This window comes from Centruroides sculpturatus, unplaced genomic scaffold, assembly GCF_000671375.1.
Source record: "Centruroides sculpturatus isolate CEXI.00-Female unplaced genomic scaffold, Cexi_2.0 scaffold938, whole genome shotgun sequence".
Taxonomy (NCBI): domain Eukaryota; kingdom Metazoa; phylum Arthropoda; class Arachnida; order Scorpiones; family Buthidae; genus Centruroides; species Centruroides sculpturatus.
Genome location: NW_019385371.1, coordinates 127,503 through 148,599, shown reverse-complemented (window position 1 = coordinate 148,599; position 21,097 = coordinate 127,503). Strand labels below are relative to the sequence as shown.

The 21,097-nt window shown below is 26.8% G+C and overlaps 1 protein-coding gene across 1 annotated transcript in view; it reads right to left on the bottom strand.

Moving 5' to 3' along the window:
* Window positions 1–19,245, bottom strand: part of LOC111638244 (histone acetyltransferase p300-like) — a 36,054-nt gene extending 16,809 nt beyond the window's left edge. Inside the window, exons 1-7 of the mRNA XM_023383903.1 lie at window positions 16,908–19,245; window positions 16,710–16,777; window positions 16,005–16,152; window positions 13,954–14,100; window positions 12,686–12,799; window positions 2,888–3,053; window positions 2,567–2,803 (exon numbers count right to left, since the gene is read on the bottom strand). Coding sequence (XP_023239671.1) covers window positions 2,567–2,803; window positions 2,888–3,053; window positions 12,686–12,799; window positions 13,954–14,100; window positions 16,005–16,152; window positions 16,710–16,777; window positions 16,908–16,939 — 912 coding nt within the window. The 5' untranslated portion in view covers window positions 16,940–19,245. The remainder of the gene's footprint in view (window positions 1–2,566; window positions 2,804–2,887; window positions 3,054–12,685; window positions 12,800–13,953; window positions 14,101–16,004; window positions 16,153–16,709; window positions 16,778–16,907) is intronic.
* Between the last annotated feature and the right edge of the window lie 1,852 nt (window positions 19,246–21,097).

Here is a 21,097-nt window from a genome sequence, read left to right as displayed (position 1 = left end):
ACCTTATATGTAACACTGATTTAACAATTTTCTCTTTATTTCTGTAATATTGTTTCAATCTGAAATATTAAAAACCTTGTGCAATCAAGATTTTTAATCGCATAACTACGTATGAAGTCTTTATTATATAAGACTTTTTGTCTTCAAGTACGTATTTTCTATTATCAGGACTTATTATACTGGCTTTACAGATAATAAGTCCTGATATTAGAAAATACGTACTTGTAGACGAAAATTTATATGTTGTAGTAAGTCTAGGACATTAAAACATTTTAATTAAATTGTATAAGATATTCATTTTAATGTAAGAAAATTTCAATTTTTATATACTACGTTAAAAAAAAGGCATAAAGAGAGAAATTAAATCACAAGTGGTGTCAGATAGATAAAAAATTAAAATTTTTGTAACTAATATATTTACTAACATTTGTTTGCATAAATAGCAAAACAAATGTTAAAAGAAATTCAGTAATAAAATAAATTAAGACAGACATCTGAACTGTTATTTTATCAAATGACAACAGAATAGTAAAAATATTCTTAACATGAAATATTTGACTGTAAACTTCAATAGAAATAGATGATATTTAACCAGTAAATATCATTAAGATTTCAAAGTTTATTTTCATTTCACATGTCTTAGCTAAAAACAGCAATTCAGATTTTCAAATTCCATCTCATTTTAAATACTAAAATTTACACCTTCCTCTCACTTTCTAGCATTCACTGATTAAAAACTAACTAAAGATTCAATATAGAATCTCCTTAATCTGACACAAGGCCACTGAAGATAGCTGAAAACATTTTTTTTAATCAGTGAATCTGGAAAGTGAGAATTTTAGTATTTATAAAATGGTTAATTCTAAAGCTGGAAATATCTCATTTTGTAATATGCATGATTCAAAAATAAAGATGGATTAATCAACAAATTGGTCAATCCTATTAATTTTACTATTAAATGTTTATATAAATAACAAGACTAATTTTAAATTTTTTAATATTTTAACATTAAATAAAAGAATAATGTTATTCAAATGAATATCTCATAAGTAAAGAAATTTTTTTAAAAAAATGTATTTTTTCCTTTGACTGAATAGATTATTTTTTATTATTTCAAGATGTATACAATATATATATAGTATACATCTTGAAATAATATATATAATATGTATACTTCAAAATTGCTAAATCCATCTTTTAAACAGTTAGCTAAGCACATTGTCTTATGTATTTTTTTTATTCCTGCTCTTTTCAATGTTGATTGTTATAAATTTCTAAACTAGCCACAAAACAAAAATGCCTAAAAGAGGGCATGAAAATTAAAGATTAGTTTCAAAATCAGCTGTATTCACAGCCTTTATGTTACAGACCCAAAAAATGTGAAGGTGGACATTTTTGAAATTATTTCATATTAAGAAAATTCTTTTACATTAACTGTATAAAATTATTAATGCTTTGAAAAAAAAAAGAAATGTTAAAAAAAATTACAATTAAGAATCATAAAACCCAAAAATGAATTCAATATTACTGAAGAGAAATTATAAATACATTTTAAATAGAATATTGCCTAAAATTCATTTCTCACTTAAACATTATGGAGTAATAATGTAAAACCACCTAAAAAAATTGGTTTTATTGGAATAAAACTATGTCAACAGTAAAAATATTCTATTTTAATTCAAACTATATGTATAAATGTGTGTTTCAAAAGGTAAAGGCAACCAGACAGGAAATGATAAAAGTTTGTGTAGAGTAAATAATGAATATAAAAAACTTCTTATACAATATGGTTTAGTAAAGACAATGCTTTAAAAGTCATGTTAGCAATTTCATTATTAGCAATTCAACAATAAAGAGATACATGATTAACAAGACAAAGTATTCTATCAAATCAAGTGGCCTGATAATGTTTGATAATTAATTAAAGAGCAGATGTTCAATATGTTCTCTCTCATGCAAGCATATTTCAGTACACCAACAAACTAGATGTTTGTTGTTTAACAACTGATGCTATCATATTTTCAACAGCAGCAGTATGAATTCTTAAAAACAAAAAACAATTTATACCTCAAAACTACACACTTATTCCTTTGTATAACCTGAAGGAGAAAATCCATTGGTGACAAATCCAGAAACTAAAGCTTTATTTTCACAAAATTTGGAATACACAAAATTAATGCAGAGAAAAATGAGAAGAAATAAGAGCAAAAGTATTTAAATTATATTTACAACTATTACAATATAAACAATGTTTAATAGATGAGAAGAAAGCAATAAATATACTTTAAAATGCAATATCACTTAAAATTCACCCAGGTGATCTAAATAAACACTAAATATTTTATTAAAAATTAAAAATCATGCATTTATGCATGTAAATTTCTTATAGGTCTTTCTAATAAGACCTAATAGTGTTTAGTAAATGATACTTCTGAAGAAACCTCAATTGCCAAATAATTATGTCATAAACAACCATCTATTTTAGGAAAATTTTCTATTCACTTAAGAATTTTAAATTATAAGGTATAATATTTAAAGAAAATTATTTAAAATAGAAATATATTCAAAAATGAAAACTAAAGCTCACATCTGCTATGTCAGGTTCGCCTTCACCGGGTGCTTCAGAAGCAGCAGCTGCAGCAGCGGCTGCTGCAGATGCCTCTGCAGCTTTACGCTTTTCCTCCTCCTCTTGATCCAATTCTTTAATGCTTTCTTCTAAAACATTTGGCCAAAAGTCTCCTTCAAAATATGGCAATTCAGCTGCACTACTTAAATTATCTTCTGTTGCTTGTTTTAAAATATCCTTAAAAAATATTTTTTATTGTAAAACCATAGAAGTCAAATACAATCAAATTAAATGTATAATACTAAATAATAACATTCTTACTTTGTAATCCAAAACTATTCTCTCAATAATACCCTTATCTAACATTTTCTTATACCATTCTTGTAATCTCTTTGGCTTTGGTATTTTTTGTTCAGCAGGATGGCAATGAAATATGTAGTCATCACCTTCACTTGGAGGGCAAGCCCAAATATGAGCCATTGTATATCTGTAATGTATATTAAATATCAAATTATATTATGCTATCAATATTATGATTACTAACAAATATCTACTAATTATCTATGTAATTTTAAAGATACACCTAATTATTATAAATGAATATAAAGGTAAATTAAAAAAAAAAAACACATACAACACATTATTTGCTAAGGAAAACATTTAATAATCAGGAACGTTTTGGCTTGTTCTACAAACCGTCCTCAAGCATTATATTATATTCTATCATTAAATATAACATTCCAATGGAATTTCAAATACAATAAATTTAAATGTGAATAAAAGAACAGAACAATTTTACAGTTACATAAGATATCAAAAAAAATATTTTATTATTAATTAAATTTGATTTTATGTTTCGTAAGAGATTAAAAATTGAAAGAAACACATCCTATTTCCATATTATCATTCCTAAAAAGTTCCCACAATCCCAACCTGCACATGCCAAGATTGTTTGCTTTCCCAAAGACACACAAAAATAACAGAAACCAGTCTTGTGAGTGAAAAGTGTAGAGGACCAATGTATTGTACATTTTGGAAAAACAACTACATAATTTCTTATCAAATCAACCAGAAAACTGCAATTTAGTAGTATAAGATCCATATAAAGTTGTAAAGGAACTACACATTCTATCACTAATAGATCAAGAAGTCAGAATAGTAATGGACTTCGAGAGCTTATATCCATCCATCAAGATAGAATCGTGCTTTGAAACACTAATGGAATTCATGATCTTGTTGAAACTTGAAGCAGCTGCCCACCTAAATGAATTGAGGGAGCTGGTAAATCTGGTTAGTTACCAGTCTTTCTTTAGCTTCAATGGTTGATTGTACAGATAGAAAAAAGGTGTCACTCTTGGGAAACCCAATTTCAGTTATTTAGTGTGAATTGGTTCAATATAAGTTAGAGAAAAATATACTTACTTCCTTTACGAATGATATCGTTTTATACAAAAAATATGCTGAGATTTTTATAATTTGAAAAAGTAACATCAGGGTACAACAATTTTTGAATACAGTTAACATTAATGATAATAGTTTGAGTCTCAAATTAGAGCAAGTACAACATGCATTCATTTCTTGGACATTGATATCACATCTAAGAACAGAAAGTTTATACACGAAAGTTTACATTAAACCAATGCATGACCCACTATATATCCTGTCATGCTCCAGTGATCTCCACACACAAACTTTCTACATTTTGATCACTAATTAGAAGAACTTTTCTATATTGTTCTAGCATTAATGACAGAATAAGAAAGCTGAACAGAATTAAAAATATTGCTGTATCATTGGGATACAAAAACAAATCAGTCGAAGATCTTATCAAAAGATTTAAGGAAGTCAAAGAAAGATCAAAAACAAGAAGCAATAAGATATCTAAGTTCACATGTGATAAAGACTTAAAGAGCATCATGAATGAGATTGCAAATCATAAAGAATCAGAACTTGTATTCAAAAGAGCACCCATCATTTATAGACTTCTTAGGAATGAAAAAGAAAAAACAAAAAAGTACAAAGCAGGAATTTATAGAATTCCATATGTAAACAAACAGTTGGAAGTAAAAAATAAATCGCAGTCACAAAGAGAAATCTCGAAATATGCTTTAAAGAGCATAAATACATCATCAAATAAGCACTGTGTTGTCTTCCATGGCCCAAGTGTAAAGTGAGAGAAGGCCATCATCATAAAACCAGTGCATTCACCATCGTTAGCAATGAGTACAGAAAAATTAGAAATATACATTAGTAGGATAATAGGCAAGTGTCTGAAAACTAGAGACACTGAAGGAATACCATCTGCATGGAAATACATCATGGAGAAAAACTAAAGCATATCAATTTATAAAGTGCCCTTCGGTCAAAGAAGTAATATTACATTTTCATTTTATTTTATTATTAATTTAATTTGATTTTGTTTAACATTCATCTCTTCAAAATTGTTTTGTGTTCTTTTATTCATATTTAAATTTATTATATTCAAAATTCTGTTGGAATGTTATATTCTAATGATACAATGTAATATAATGCTTGAGGATGGCTTGTAGAACAAACCGAAAATGTTTGTGATGATTCCTTGGCAAAATAATGTGTTGTAAGTGGTTGAGAAAAAAGTAAATAAAACATTGAGTAGAACACTGTTATCAATAAATATAAATTCATAGTTTATTTTTTAAAATAAGTAGTCATCAGTATTATATATGAAGGGCACCCAGAAAGTAAAGAACATTTGCGTTTAGTACTCTACACAGGAAAATTACCACCTTCGATTCAAGGTCAATTTGTTCTCTAATGTGTTGGCTTAGCATGTGTAGAGTTTCGAATTACCAGGATTATTGTTACTTTTTGTCAAGGGTTAAAACTTGTACAAAAATCAAAAAGCCCACCAAATGTGAAGTATTATTCATTTTCTAAACATGAAGAGAGTTTGTCCTGTCAAAATTCATTAACAAATCATGGAAGTGTATGGCAATCACATTATAAATAAAGCAAGTGAAAGAAAATGGTGTTTAATGTTTAATCAAGGAAGATAATGCATGACTACACTCAACTGCAGCCACTGAAGCTATGCTTCAGAAATTTAGCTGTGATGTTTTCAGTCAGCTACCATACAGTCCTGACAGGTGAAAATCACTAGAGTCCCCAGTGACTTTTATCTCTTTTCCAAGCTGAAAGAATTTTTGGGTGGATTTGGGGCATTTTAGAATAGATGAAAGGTGAAAGAAGCTGTCACTAACTGGCTGAAGGAACTGGTGATGGAAGGCTATGACAGAGGAATGCAAAAACTAGTATGCTACCACAAGTGCTTTAACCATAATGGTGACTATGTAGAAAGTTTTATTAAGTAATTAGTACAAGACCAGTTACTCGTACTAATTACTTAAAAAACTTTCTTCTTATCATTACTGTTTTTTTCCTTATTTTAAAAGCAAATGTTATTTACTTTCTGGACACACCTCGTACATACACACAAACTTCCACATTAAGAACTTCATAACAAAATTTTACAATAGAATGGTAAAAATATGACTTATGTCACATTAAAAATTGTCCCTGTTTGACAAAGTTTAATTTCTATACAATAAAGTTTTCAAAGCCAGATTATTGGGTGTAAATACCAACAGATAGAGTGGAGTGACAGTGGGAGATAAATACTCTTAGCACCCAGCTAAAATTACTCTAGTTAATTAATTACCCCTCTATTCAGTACAAACGGACCAAGGATAAACTTTCTATTAGTAGAAAATTTCCATTGAAAAAATGGATCAAGATTAGAATAAGAAATTGTACGGTCACTGATTTGATTTGCTTCTTCAGCTGATTTAGCAAAAGTGCAAATGAAATAAATTATTTTTTCTATTTTATTTGTTTTAATTTCTTCAATGTTTATAAATATGTAAAAGTCAAACATGATGGATATTAAATTACTATAGCTATATAATTTTAACACTGCAAAATAATAATTAACTTATATACATTCATATAATAATAATAAATTATAATGTACTATAACTTTTTTGTCAGTGAGTGTATTTGACTCAATGACAAAGTTATACACCAAGAAGGCATTATTGGAATCTTATTAAATTTTATTAGTGCAAGAATAATTACAATAATAATAACTGATTACAATAACATAGCAAAGGAATAATTTTCTGCAGTACAACAATACAATTTATGGCAACCTTTAGCAGACATATAAACATAGTATGCTATCCTGTGACAAATTTGCCCAAAAATGTTACAACTGCCATTCCATGTCCCTTACTCTCATGGGTGGCTGAAGCTGTTATCCCACCTAGTCCCACAAATGCTGTGCAACAAATCTGAATGTCAGGCAGACCACAGATTGTGGCAGTGTGATAAAGACATATCTGGAAAAACCTAGTTTTGTGCAGCCAAGCATTATCTTGCTGGCAAATTGCTGTTTGGAGCTTTGTTATGAAAGGTAACACACAAAAGTACAGAATTTTCTCAAAAGCCTGCTGTGTCATATGTGGCACTACTATGCCCAAATGGCATATAAAATGGTTCCCCAGAATAACATGCCAGCAGTAAAAATAGTTTACCTCTCAACCATAAAGAGGTAATTGAAATGCTCACCAGTGGTCTATCACACTAACATGGTGATCATCCATTCCCAAATAGAATCAGGATTTATCACTATAGAAATACTCTGCCAGTCCATAACAGTTCATGCTTCTCTGTCATGGCACCACTGCAAACAAAGCCAATGATGTTGGGATGTTAATGGTAGGATATATTGCTGTAACCATGCATGCAAATTTGTCACTGATAGTTACTGACCATTGTATAAGAAAAGAAAGTTCTGTAATGAGGTTTCCACCTATCTTTGAATAGTGAACAGACATCCCTGTAGCTGTTTTTGCTTGTTTCACAATAAGACAATCATCCCTCCAAATAGTCTGTCTAGGATGTGATAGTCTGTAACACATCCTAAATACATGCATGCCCTGATGTATCTACTGACCCAACACCATCTCAGACTCAAGTCAGAATGGTCCAGATAGCAGGTAATTTAGCAAAACAGTCATCCTGTTTCCATCAGTCCAACAATATTGCCTTTCTCAGATTCTGTTGGCTGTGCATAATGTTTGTGGCTACAATGTACAGGTTTGCATGCCATTCAAAGTCCTTCAAACAACAGATACACTGAAAATTATGAATGCAGTGAGCTTCTGCAATCCTTTATAACAGAATAAAATGATAGCAATTTTGAGGCAATATGGTGGCATTACCTGACATGCAATCAAGCCAGAACTGTAATCATTTACATATCTTTCTGTAACATAGCTGTATGTAGAATTTTGCCGTAATCAGACATTCTATTTGTGACATAACTTTTTTGTCAATGAAGTCAAATTAAATTTATGATGATAATTATACTTATTAGAATATTTTTTATATTTTTTAACCATATAAATTACTTTTAAAACTAATATTTCCTCAAACTATAAATGGTTATTATTTAGCTTTATATAAAGAATTCACTACTGAATGAAATCACAGTAAAACAATTAACATTTTTTCCCATAAGATCTACATAAATTATTTTCATTAAATCAATAAATCCAAAATGCGAATTATTTGTTAAAATATATTTTAACTTTAATTAATATATAACCTATGAAATTATGTAAAATCCTGCGTAAATTAAAAAAAACAGAAGAATAATTTTAATTAGATATAAAAAGAAAATTGATTTCTTTATGTAACAAAGCTTGCCTTTAGTACAATATTATTATTTTCATTAAATTAAATAAACAATAGAAAAACTTTAATATTTACAAACAATAACTTTTATAAAACATCTATGACAATGATATTTAATGTATGATAAATCATAACTTTCATAAAAACAAATATTTTATTGCAGCTATTTAAAATTATTTATATATTACACAGTATAGTGACACAGCACACATTTTCTGACGGTCAGAACTGAATTCAAAATTTATCAATTCTGAATCATGGGTCAAATACTTAATTTGGGTAATTAAAATATTTTTAAAAAATGCTTACAAATTTTACATTATTTAACTTTTTAATCTGTATGATTAGGACCTTGCTTTCATAATACTATATATATACACAAGGTTTTTAATCTATCAAATATGCTTTTATAATTTATAAAAACCTAATGCATTCCAAACATTCAATTCTGAGACCTTAAAAATATCAAGCAAGTCACAATTTGCCATCACTTGTACAGGATAATAGGGAGGAAGTTGCAAAGTGTAACTACTTATAAATTGTTATTAATTATAAAATTCATAAGTAAAAAAAATCTTAAATTTATGACGTAAAATTATTTAAATTAATTCATTTTTAAACGTAAAAATATAAAATTCTGTAATTTTTAAATAAACTATTTGAGATTTAGACATTAATTCCAAAATAACTCATTAATTCTTGTAAAATCAGAGAAAAATTATATTATGTTCCAATTATCTCATACAGTATTTTTATTTAACATTGAAAATTATCAATTTAAAAAATAATAATATTATTATTATTACACAACTGTTTAAATATTTTAATTAATTTTTTTAATATACATTTTTATGTTACATAAAATCAAAAATTTAAAAATACATACCCTAATTGTTTAGTATAATCCAAATATCCTAGTAAAATTTCATGATAAACAGCAGTTCTAAAATGCTTTGGTCTAAAGAAATGTACACTATCTAGATAAGCTATATACACTCTCCTGAAAAGTAAAATGTAAAGTGATTAGATAATTTATCAAAAATAATATCATAATGTATATTTATCTAATACATGTCAACTAAATATATTAAATGTATTTAATTTAAAAAAAAACATTTAAAAATGTGTAAAAACAGTTAAAAAAAACTATTAATTGTTGTAATTTCCAACTACAATTTAATAATGATGATGATGATGATGATAATAATAACAATTATTATTTTAACTGGAATTAAATAAAGCAATTTCAAGAAAAAAATTAGTCGAAAAGAAAGAATAACAGTTAAAGGAACAAAAACTTGACTGTCTACGGGTTACTAGTATTTGATATTTTGTTTCAATTTGAAAAATTGGATTTAATCTAATAAATTCATACATCATTCTTTATTACTTTCATTATTAATAAAATTGTTTATTTCAAAAACTGATTGTCATAATTCTGAAAAGCATATTATATAGCTTATTACTGATCAGTTTAAGTTTCATAAGATATACAAAATTACAGTATAACTTTTTATTAAACTTTTATTATGTTATGTTACTTGTTTATATTATGTTATTATGTTATGTAACTTTTGTTATGTAATCAAAACATTTCAGTAATTTAGATTTTTATTAGAAAGAATATAAAAAATTTAAAAAATATAAATACCATTAAATTCACGAATAAATAATGAATGAAACATTTATATTCAAAGTTACAAGTTCATCACATTTTCAAACTTTACATTATACTGCACTGCTTTTTGAAACATATTTTTGTGATGCAAGAAAATTTTAGGAAAATATATTAAAAAAATTTAATAATAACCTCAAATCATTTAACATAAAACAAATTAATAACTATTATATAATATAATAATAGTAATTGATATTCTCAACATCACATCAAAAAATAAAAGTTAGTTAGTTTGATTTACATACAAGCATGCAAATTTTCAAACAGCAATTTTCAACAGAATATTACAAGGTGAAAACACAATATTACACAATTTTATGCTGATTAACTTTAAATCACTTATACATAAGACTAACCCATAATAAGGCAAAAGGTCAAAGTTCTTACAAAAATTATAACACTAAATTAAACTAATAATAAATTAAAAATTTTTGATTATATACTATAACTTAATATTATACATAAAATATTTATACCTTGTATTTGGTTGTGCACAATCAGATCCATATTCTTGAACATGCATTCCAAAAAAGCAAACATCAACTCCATCAATTTCCTCAAATGCAAATAATGCCTTTGTTCTATAAGGAAAATGATCTGGCCATTGTCCTGTATCAACATAGCTTTAAAAAAAATTATTAAAAAACATATTAGTAAAAACCTTTAAAGGATCAAAAATAATTTTTAAGTTATTCTTACTTAGTTTTTTGTTCATAACTTTATAATTTAAAATTAAAATTTAAGTTTAAGGTACAGCAAAGGTACAGTAAACTAAAGGTTAGCAAGTCCTCACTTAACATTGTATATAGGTTCTTTGAAACTGCAAGTGTTAAGCGAAAACGACATAAGTTATAATTAAACCAGTTTTACTATTGGCTAAATATATAAAGATATAATTCAATGATAACTACTAAAATTTATCCTTTTCAGATTCTACTTGAATGCAACTGACATTTGATTTGTATTTCTCCTGAGGAAGATCAATAAAATAGGCTGAAAACATCAAAAATTAAAGTTGTCACTGCAATTTCATTGTTTATTGGCAAGTCTTTACATACAATTCAGCTGTTATTATTTGAATTGAATCATATTTGCAAACTCCAGCATTTATTTTCCACCTCACAGAATTAATTTTACCATTTATAATGAAAATTGAATTGTAACTTCACATAACAATTGTAAATGATTATAAATGTACTTATATCTTTTCCTCAATGATGTTAAGGGGGGATTTGCTGTATTATTATTATCATATGTTAAAATAATTTAAAAAGTAATTTATAGCTAAAATTATAATAACTTTAACTCTCAGAATATCTGAATATTAGAAAAACTGCATCTTGACAATACTTTTTTAATGAATAGATTAAAAAAAACTTGCTACTAAACAGAAAAGTCTATTTCAAATCAAATTTTAGAAAACAAATGGTATCAGTGAAAACATCAAATACCACCATTTATGTAATGATACATTTCAGAAGATTTTTCTGAATCAGTATCTTTTTTAACATTTGTTAAAAAACATATTTATTCAGGAAACTGTAGTTAATTAAAATCAAAGATTTTTGATGTATTATGCAAATGGTTTTGAAAACAAAAATCAAATAAGCAATACATTTATGTATCCATGAACTAAGAGAAATGCTAACTTAATAATAAAAAAAAAAACCTTTTAGACTGACATGTTATTTTTTATTCAGATGACGATAAATTTTAAAATACAGTAGAACCTCGATTATCCGGACTAATTGGGGATGAAGGTAGTCTGGATAAGGAAAATCCGGATAATCGAAACAAATACTTTAATTTGTCTTTTAATGATAATACAACACGTTTTCTTTTCGATGACATATCGGTNAAATTAAATAAACAATAGAAAAACTTTAATATTTACAAACAATAACTTTTATAAAACATCTATGACAATGATATTTAATGTATGATAAATCATAACTTTCATAAAAACAAATATTTTATTGCAGCTATTTAAAATTATTTATATATTACACAGTATAGTGACACAGCACACATTTTCTGACGGTCAGAACTGAATTCAAAATTTATCAATTCTGAATCATGGGTCAAATACTTAATTTGGGTAATTAAAATATTTTTAAAAAATGCTTACAAATTTTACATTATTTAACTTTTTAATCTGTATGATTAGGACCTTGCTTTCATAATACTATATATATACACAAGGTTTTTAATCTATCAAATATGCTTTTATAATTTATAAAAACCTAATGCATTCCAAACATTCAATTCTGAGACCTTAAAAATATCAAGCAAGTCACAATTTGCCATCACTTGTACAGGATAATAGGGAGGAAGTTGCAAAGTGTAACTACTTATAAATTGTTATTAATTATAAAATTCATAAGTAAAAAAAATCTTAAATTTATGACGTAAAATTATTTAAATTAATTCATTTTTAAACGTAAAAATATAAAATTCTGTAATTTTTAAATAAACTATTTGAGATTTAGACATTAATTCCAAAATAACTCATTAATTCTTGTAAAATCAGAGAAAAATTATATTATGTTCCAATTATCTCATACAGTATTTTTATTTAACATTGAAAATTATCAATTTAAAAAATAATAATATTATTATTATTACACAACTGTTTAAATATTTTAATTAATTTTTTTAATATACATTTTTATGTTACATAAAATCAAAAATTTAAAAATACATACCCTAATTGTTTAGTATAATCCAAATATCCTAGTAAAATTTCATGATAAACAGCAGTTCTAAAATGCTTTGGTCTAAAGAAATGTACACTATCTAGATAAGCTATATACACTCTCCTGAAAAGTAAAATGTAAAGTGATTAGATAATTTATCAAAAATAATATCATAATGTATATTTATCTAATACATGTCAACTAAATATATTAAATGTATTTAATTTAAAAAAAAACATTTAAAAATGTGTAAAAACAGTTAAAAAAAACTATTAATTGTTGTAATTTCCAACTACAATTTAATAATGATGATGATGATGATAATAATAATAACAATTATTATTTTAACTGGAATTAAATAAAGCAATTTCAAGAAAAAAATTAGTCGAAAAGAAAGAATAACAGTTAAAGGAACAAAAACTTGACTGTCTACGGGTTACTAGTATTTGATATTTTGTTTCAATTTGAAAAATTGGATTTAATCTAATAAATTCATACATCATTCTTTATTACTTTCATTATTAATAAAATTGTTTATTTCAAAAACTGATTGTCATAATTCTGAAAAGCATATTATATAGCTTATTACTGATCAGTTTAAGTTTCATAAGATATACAAAATTACAGTATAACTTTTTATTAAACTTTTATTATGTTATGTTACTTGTTTATATTATGTTATTATGTTATGTAACTTTTGTTATGTAATCAAAACATTTCAGTAATTTAGATTTTTATTAGAAAGAATATAAAAAATTTAAAAAATATAAATACCATTAAATTCACGAATAAATAATGAATGAAACATTTATATTCAAAGTTACAAGTTCATCACATTTTCAAACTTTACATTATACTGCACTGCTTTTTGAAACATATTTTTGTGATGCAAGAAAATTTTAGGAAAATATATTAAAAAAATTTAATAATAACCTCAAATCATTTAACATAAAACAAATTAATAACTATTATATAATATAATAATAGTAATTGATATTCTCAACATCACATCAAAAAATAAAAGTTAGTTAGTTTGATTTACATACAAGCATGCAAATTTTCAAACAGCAATTTTCAACAGAATATTACAAGGTGAAAACACAATATTACACAATTTTATGCTGATTAACTTTAAATCACTTATACATAAGACTAACCCATAATAAGGCAAAAGGTCAAAGTTCTTACAAAAATTATAACACTAAATTAAACTAATAATAAATTAAAAATTTTTGATTATATACTATAACTTAATATTATACATAAAATATTTATACCTTGTATTTGGTTGTGCACAATCAGATCCATATTCTTGAACATGCATTCCAAAAAAGCAAACATCAACTCCATCAATTTCCTCAAATGCAAATAATGCCTTTGTTCTATAAGGAAAATGATCTGGCCATTGTCCTGTATCAACATAGCTTTAAAAAAAATTATTAAAAAACATATTAGTAAAAACCTTTAAAGGATCAAAAATAATTTTTAAGTTATTCTTACTTAGTTTTTTGTTCATAACTTTATAATTTAAAATTAAAATTTAAGTTTAAGGTACAGCAAAGGTACAGTAAACTAAAGGTTAGCAAGTCCTCACTTAACATTGTATATAGGTTCTTTGAAACTGCAAGTGTTAAGCGAAAACGACATAAGTTATAATTAAACCAGTTTTACTATTGGCTAAATATATAAAGATATAATTCAATGATAACTACTAAAATTTATCCTTTTCAGATTCTACTTGAATGCAACTGACATTTGATTTGTATTTCTCCTGAGGAAGATCAATAAAATAGGCTGAAAACATCAAAAATTAAAGTTGTCACTGCAATTTCATTGTTTATTGGCAAGTCTTTACATACAATTCAGCTGTTATTATTTGAATTGAATCATATTTGCAAACTCCAGCATTTATTTTCCACCTCACAGAATTAATTTTACCATTTATAATGAAAATTGAATTGTAACTTCACATAACAATTGTAAATGATTATAAATGTACTTATATCTTTTCCTCAATGATGTTAAGGGGGGATTTGCTGTATTATTATTATCATATGTTAAAATAATTTAAAAAGTAATTTATAGCTAAAATTATAATAACTTTAACTCTCAGAATATCTGAATATTAGAAAAACTGCATCTTGACAATACTTTTTTAATGAATAGATTAAAAAAAACTTGCTACTAAACAGAAAAGTCTATTTCAAATCAAATTTTAGAAAACAAATGGTATCAGTGAAAACATCAAATACCACCATTTATGTAATGATACATTTCAGAAGATTTTTCTGAATCAGTATCTTTTTTAACATTTGTTAAAAAACATATTTATTCAGGAAACTGTAGTTAATTAAAATCAAAGATTTTTGATGTATTATGCAAATGGTTTTGAAAACAAAAATCAAATAAGCAATACATTTATGTATCCATGAACTAAGAGAAATGCTAACTTAATAATAAAAAAAAAAACCTTTTAGACTGACATGTTATTTTTTATTCAGATGACGATAAATTTTAAAATACAGTAGAACCTCGATTATCCGGACTAATTGGGGATGAAGGTAGTCTGGATAAGGAAAATCCGGATAATCGAAACAAATACTTTAATTTGTCTTTTAATGATAATACAACACGTTTTCTTTTCGATGACATATCGGTAATATTAAAAATAAATACTGTATTTAAATCGTGATCAAATTTTCAAGAAACAAACGTTTGTATTGAATTTGGACTTCTACTGACCAGCGCTAACAGACTAGCTATTGTTTAAAAGGCCCTCTGGCGGCTCAAGAGGACGGATTTTATAAAATAAAAAGCAGTCGAAACTGCTTTTTATGAATAAAAATTTGACAAGCTATTTATCGCTTTATGACGAGAAAATTTTTTAGTCGCGTTCATGGCTTTTAAGTAATGTGTAAACCTTCGAGGCACGAGGCCCTTTGGACTGCGTGGCATAGACGGTGGCCCATGTTGCCCATGCCTTACGCCGCCCTTGGTCATAGAAATGACGTAATTTGAATATAAATTATTTATAAATACGTATGTCAAGTTATATTTTTATTATGACGCAAAATATATTTAAGAGTTTACGGCCACTGTGCTGGGTGAGACGTTGTTGAAATAAAAAAAAATTATGCATTCCATCACATACATAAACAGTGTCGTAATTCGCGAAGTGCAAATCAGCAAATTCGTAAAATTTTTATTTATTTTCAACAATCCAGATAATCGAAAATCCGGATAATAGAGGTCCGGATAATCGAGGTTCTACTGTATATACATTAATGCATTTAATACAATATATTAGCTTGTCAAAATTCATACGAACCGACTCTTCATTCCAGGTTTCACTTCCACTACTTTGTCAGAACTAGAAACAACACGAACAGTAACTTCTCCTGCTCCAGAATCTTTTTTCTTCAGAAAATTATTTACACGATTCTCAATATAGTTTCCAAGTTTTGTAGGAGGAAGTCCTGAAAATATTATTATTTTTATTAAAAATTATTGCTATTAACGAATACATTACTCTAATATTGTTAAATTTTTTTTCTATTACTATTCTTTAAAAATCACTGCAAATATTTGCCCCTATGTAATAGCTACAAATTTATAAATGAAATTAACAACAAAATTACTATATTTTAATAATACAGCACTAATTATAATGTAATTAATTACATTAACTTTCTTCTGATTTAATCTAATTTAAATTAACTTTTTCTATAATAAATTAAAATCAGAAAAAAATTACAGTTGTGAAAACAATTTCTATAAAGTTGAAGTTTGTTAAATTCATAATAAATTAATTTATCACACACATTTTATAATGCTGAGACATCCTTTTGCATTTTATTCATATAAATGCAAAACAAAATAATTTTACTACAAAATATTTCCTTTAATGAAACAAACATAAAATTAAACTGTATTATGAAAATAATAATCAGTATTCTGAGATATTCCATTGTAGAATACAAACACTGCCTATAGAAAATTAATTTTTCTCATTCATAACAATTACTTTACTTACTTTTAGCTGTAAATTTATTTTCTTTTCTTTTTCGTCCTTTTGCTTTTAAACAATTCTCACAACAAAATCTATATGTACATAAAAAAAAAAACAAAGTCCATATAAAAATTTGTCCATATAATAATAATAATGATTATAATTTATGTATGATTTGTTATAATTTGTATTTAAATATGTAGCAAATAAAAGAAACCATACCCTTCAGGCCAAATAGGATCAAAATGGAGCATACATATTTGATGCAATTTTCTTCCACATTCATTACATTCCACAAATCTAAAATGAATATATTCAAAATTAGAATAACTAAATATTTAATTCAAAATAACTTATTTATTCCTTCTTTTTTCTTCTTCTTTTTACTTGATAGAAGCAACATCAAGTAAATTGGAGTAAATAAAAAACAATGAATAGAAACAATAACTTAAAAGTCATATTTGTTTATATTTTACAACTGGAAAATTGAAAGGAAATGCTTTTTCTGTGCAAAAACTGTTTATTAGTTACACAGGTCTTATATTATGCTAATTATATTAACTTACACAAAAAGAAAAAACTTTCACAAAACTTTTTCCTGTTCAGATCATCAAATAATCTAGAAAATAATTTCATGGATAAAAATGAAAGTGATTTTAAAAAATACTCAAGTCATGGAAGTCATCAGTGAAATTTCTGAAACATACTGGTAAGGGGTAGAGAATTTCCCAACATCCCCATGTGTGAAGTAAAATTGCTCAAACATCACCAAAAATCTTGTCTTCTGTCATGTTCTGTAGAAAAAGCTCTACATGTCCACATTCATCAATTTGATACTCTAGAAATCTCCAACTTCATGATCTCTTTTTATATATCAGTAATTACTGCTGATTTTCTTTTCAAAAATTTCTATTCAAGTGCAGTCTATGCTAGATAATTGTAAATTTTTTTATCATACAAAATGGCTAAGATAACTTGGGTTAAAACTGGTATTTTTCAATACTTTACTATAACCATACATGGGAAACTTTGTGTGTGTCAATATGCAATTCATGATGATGAGGATGATGATGATAGTGATGATAATGAAAAACACTGAAAAAAAAGGATAAATACTAAATACTTTCGCGGTTTTGACAGGAATGCCAGATATATCCTTTTAAAAAAAATGCTTAAAAAGGTAGCTTAATGATTCACTTAAACTGATGAAATGCCATTCTGGGTTAATATAATCAAAATATATTTTAAATTATTATTTAGAAGTAAGTCAGACACAGACTTTCTAAAGTTCTATGAATTAAATTTGAATTGGGAGCTTCATCTAATGACTCCACAGACCCAAAAGTCACCAAGTTTAAGAGAAGTGTCCTCATTAAAATAAGTCAAAATCAGTAGGAAAGCATACAAATAGATCCAATCTGCTATTTTAGAGGTAGGTTCTTAATAAAAGTCTTAAAATTTTAAACCACTGGTATTGAAAAAAATTGCATGAGATAAACAGAAACAGACATTTTTGCTGTTTATATTTACCTCACGGATTCAAAACTTCTAATGAAAGGATACTAAGATAATAACCCATAACACAATTTTTAATAAAATGAGTTATAATAAAACACCAACAAATTTTGTCAAACATCAAAAGCATGTATCCGACCATCATGAAATGCAAACAGGTCTGACATTTAGAATAGTGATGCCAGTCTAATAGAACAATGTTTGGTTTATTTGGTTACATCAATGCATGAGTAATCTGCCAATGGAAAATGTCTCCTAGGAAGTCTTTTATGGGAAACTATTTAGATGTTACTAACATGAAAAAAACCGGAAAACTCCATGTGACCAGTCTGTTGGTGAGATACAAACCCACAACCAACTACCAGCATTTAGTACTTTTATCCAATCAGTGACTAGTGGACCATATTGCAACAGAACAATGTCCATATTTTTTTTAAAATATAATGTTCTAAGAGATAGCATAGAAGAATTTCTAATTTGTTGGTTAGTTTCTTTTTTGGTCAGACACACATGTACAAAATTTTCTTCAAGTTTGTTTCTATTACTGTACCCCATTTTACAGTATAATTATTTTTATTTTTCACTTGTAAAAATAAAGTTATGATAATTTAAGTGCTAATTATTTATGTATCTATTATAACATTTCACTATACCTTTAAAATGCAGTCTACTTTTGTCAGTACACGACAATATTCCAAATGCTAAGAAATGACAAAACACCAATAGACAGGAGGCTAGTTCCAGGTGTGTACAGAATACCGTTGCATGATAAAAGGCTAAAGAAAGAGTTATATTATATAGGAGCCACAAAGAGATCATTAAGAGAAAGATTGAAGGAGCACGAAAAAAATATAAGATCTAAACAACCGATCACGGCTTTGGCCAATTATGCTATCGCGGATCCTGCAGAGATTACAATCGAATGGAGCAAGGCGGATATTATACAAAAGATTGCTAATATACGACATCTAAAGTATGCAGAGGCATGGCACATTTATAAATACAGAAAAAAGGGGCTAAATATAAATTTTCGAGAGTCAAGTAGAATAGCATCGGCATGGAGAGCGGCGGCATTATAAAGAGCTAATGGACATGCGCGATCGAATATCTGAAGATTATAGAACTTGCGTTGTTCGAATTACCGTTGGGAAAGTTAAAATTTTTAAAATTTTTTACATCAATCCTGAAGAAGGTCTATGAATTAGACCGAAAACGTTAGAGAACTAGCCAAAAGTAGACTGCATTTTAAAGGTATAGTGGAATGTCAAAATGCATTTATGAGAAAAATAAAGAAAATAACTTTACTCCTTCACTGACCTACCTCAGTTACAGAACTGAGGAAGGTCAGTGAAACTTATTGAAAATGTTCTTAATTTTTATTAAATTTGCTGGATTTATAAAGGTGCAAGTTTTTTATGAATTATTCTATAGAAACATGTATGCTATAAGATCATATATTGTGCTGTATGTGTGTATGACAAAGCTGACGGAAACTGTATATACTGTAAGCACAAAAAGAGGCAAATTATGTATGCTCATTAGCACTTCACTTGACTTCATAATTTGTTAAAAAAAAATGTCCATTTTGGTTTGTTTTGATGCCACTTCTCTGCCTATTGGATTTATAGTATTGAATACAACAACCACTTGATATTAGTAATGTCATGTACAGCCTGTTTGTTTATGCTGAAACTTGTCAGGAGGTCTTCATGACTTGGAAAGATCCAATGGCCTTGCTAAATTTCGGCACTACACTTGGACCAGTGTCAGAATGTTCACTAGATGGCTCCTCCTCAATTGTATCAGCCTGCTGAATCTCTTTGTACAATTCTTCAATTTTTTATATCCCAGATGTAACTACACTGCACTAACCTTAAATATAAACTTTTAAAAATATGTAATTTGGAATAATATATTATTAATAAATAATAGAAAAATATATGTTTTGTTAATTAATTTATGTAATTTATGTATTAATGTAACAAGTGCATTGTGCATCATTGAACTCTACAAATTCCCAGGAACACCCAAATATTAACTAAACATTGTAATTTACAATAGATGGGCATAGAAAAAGTCCATTATTGAGTTATGGATCAGCTAAAAGAAGGTAAAATTACATTGATTTGGCAGGATATGGGAAAAATACGTTATTCTGAGAAATCTGTTCTGCAATCTGTTAAAATGAAATTCTACTGTATAAATAATTATCTAAACTTCATCAGTCTTCAGATAAAAAGAGATGTTTGATTTAATTTTGAAGTCTTGAAATATATAGTTAGGAATGCATTCTTTTACTATCTTCATTTAAAATTTTCCAAATTAACTGTATAAACTAATTAAATAAAAATTTATTCACAGCTCCTGTATGCTCTATTCAAAAGCAAACATTAAGCATTAACATAGAGTTTATGAGATCACAAATAACATTATTACTGGAAGGGATACCAGTTAACTCAACACACTTGTATATTGGAACATACTATTAACTCAATCTGTCTTCTGTTCAAGATATCAACTATTTCAGCATTTCAGTATAACTTGCAACTTCATCACCATACCCCAACATTAGTTTAACTGCTTAAATTACTTCAAAGTTCTTAGGTGCTCCCAATTTCAGTTAATCTGATTCTATAAAGTTCTCCATCCTACAGAAACTCCATTTTGAGGGTTGCCAAACTAGAGTTGAATTGAAAATTTACTTTTAAATGGTGAATCCTCTGCTTCTCCTAAATTAGCCATCTTCAGCATTTTCAATCAAACTCTCCATTCATCTGTCTTGAGAGACTTCCTTCTTGAATCTGCATCATGCTTCACACTATTTGTTTCAAAACATTGTATGTTCAAAATCAAAATTGTTCAGTTCATTGGATAGCACAGAATCTTAACATATATAA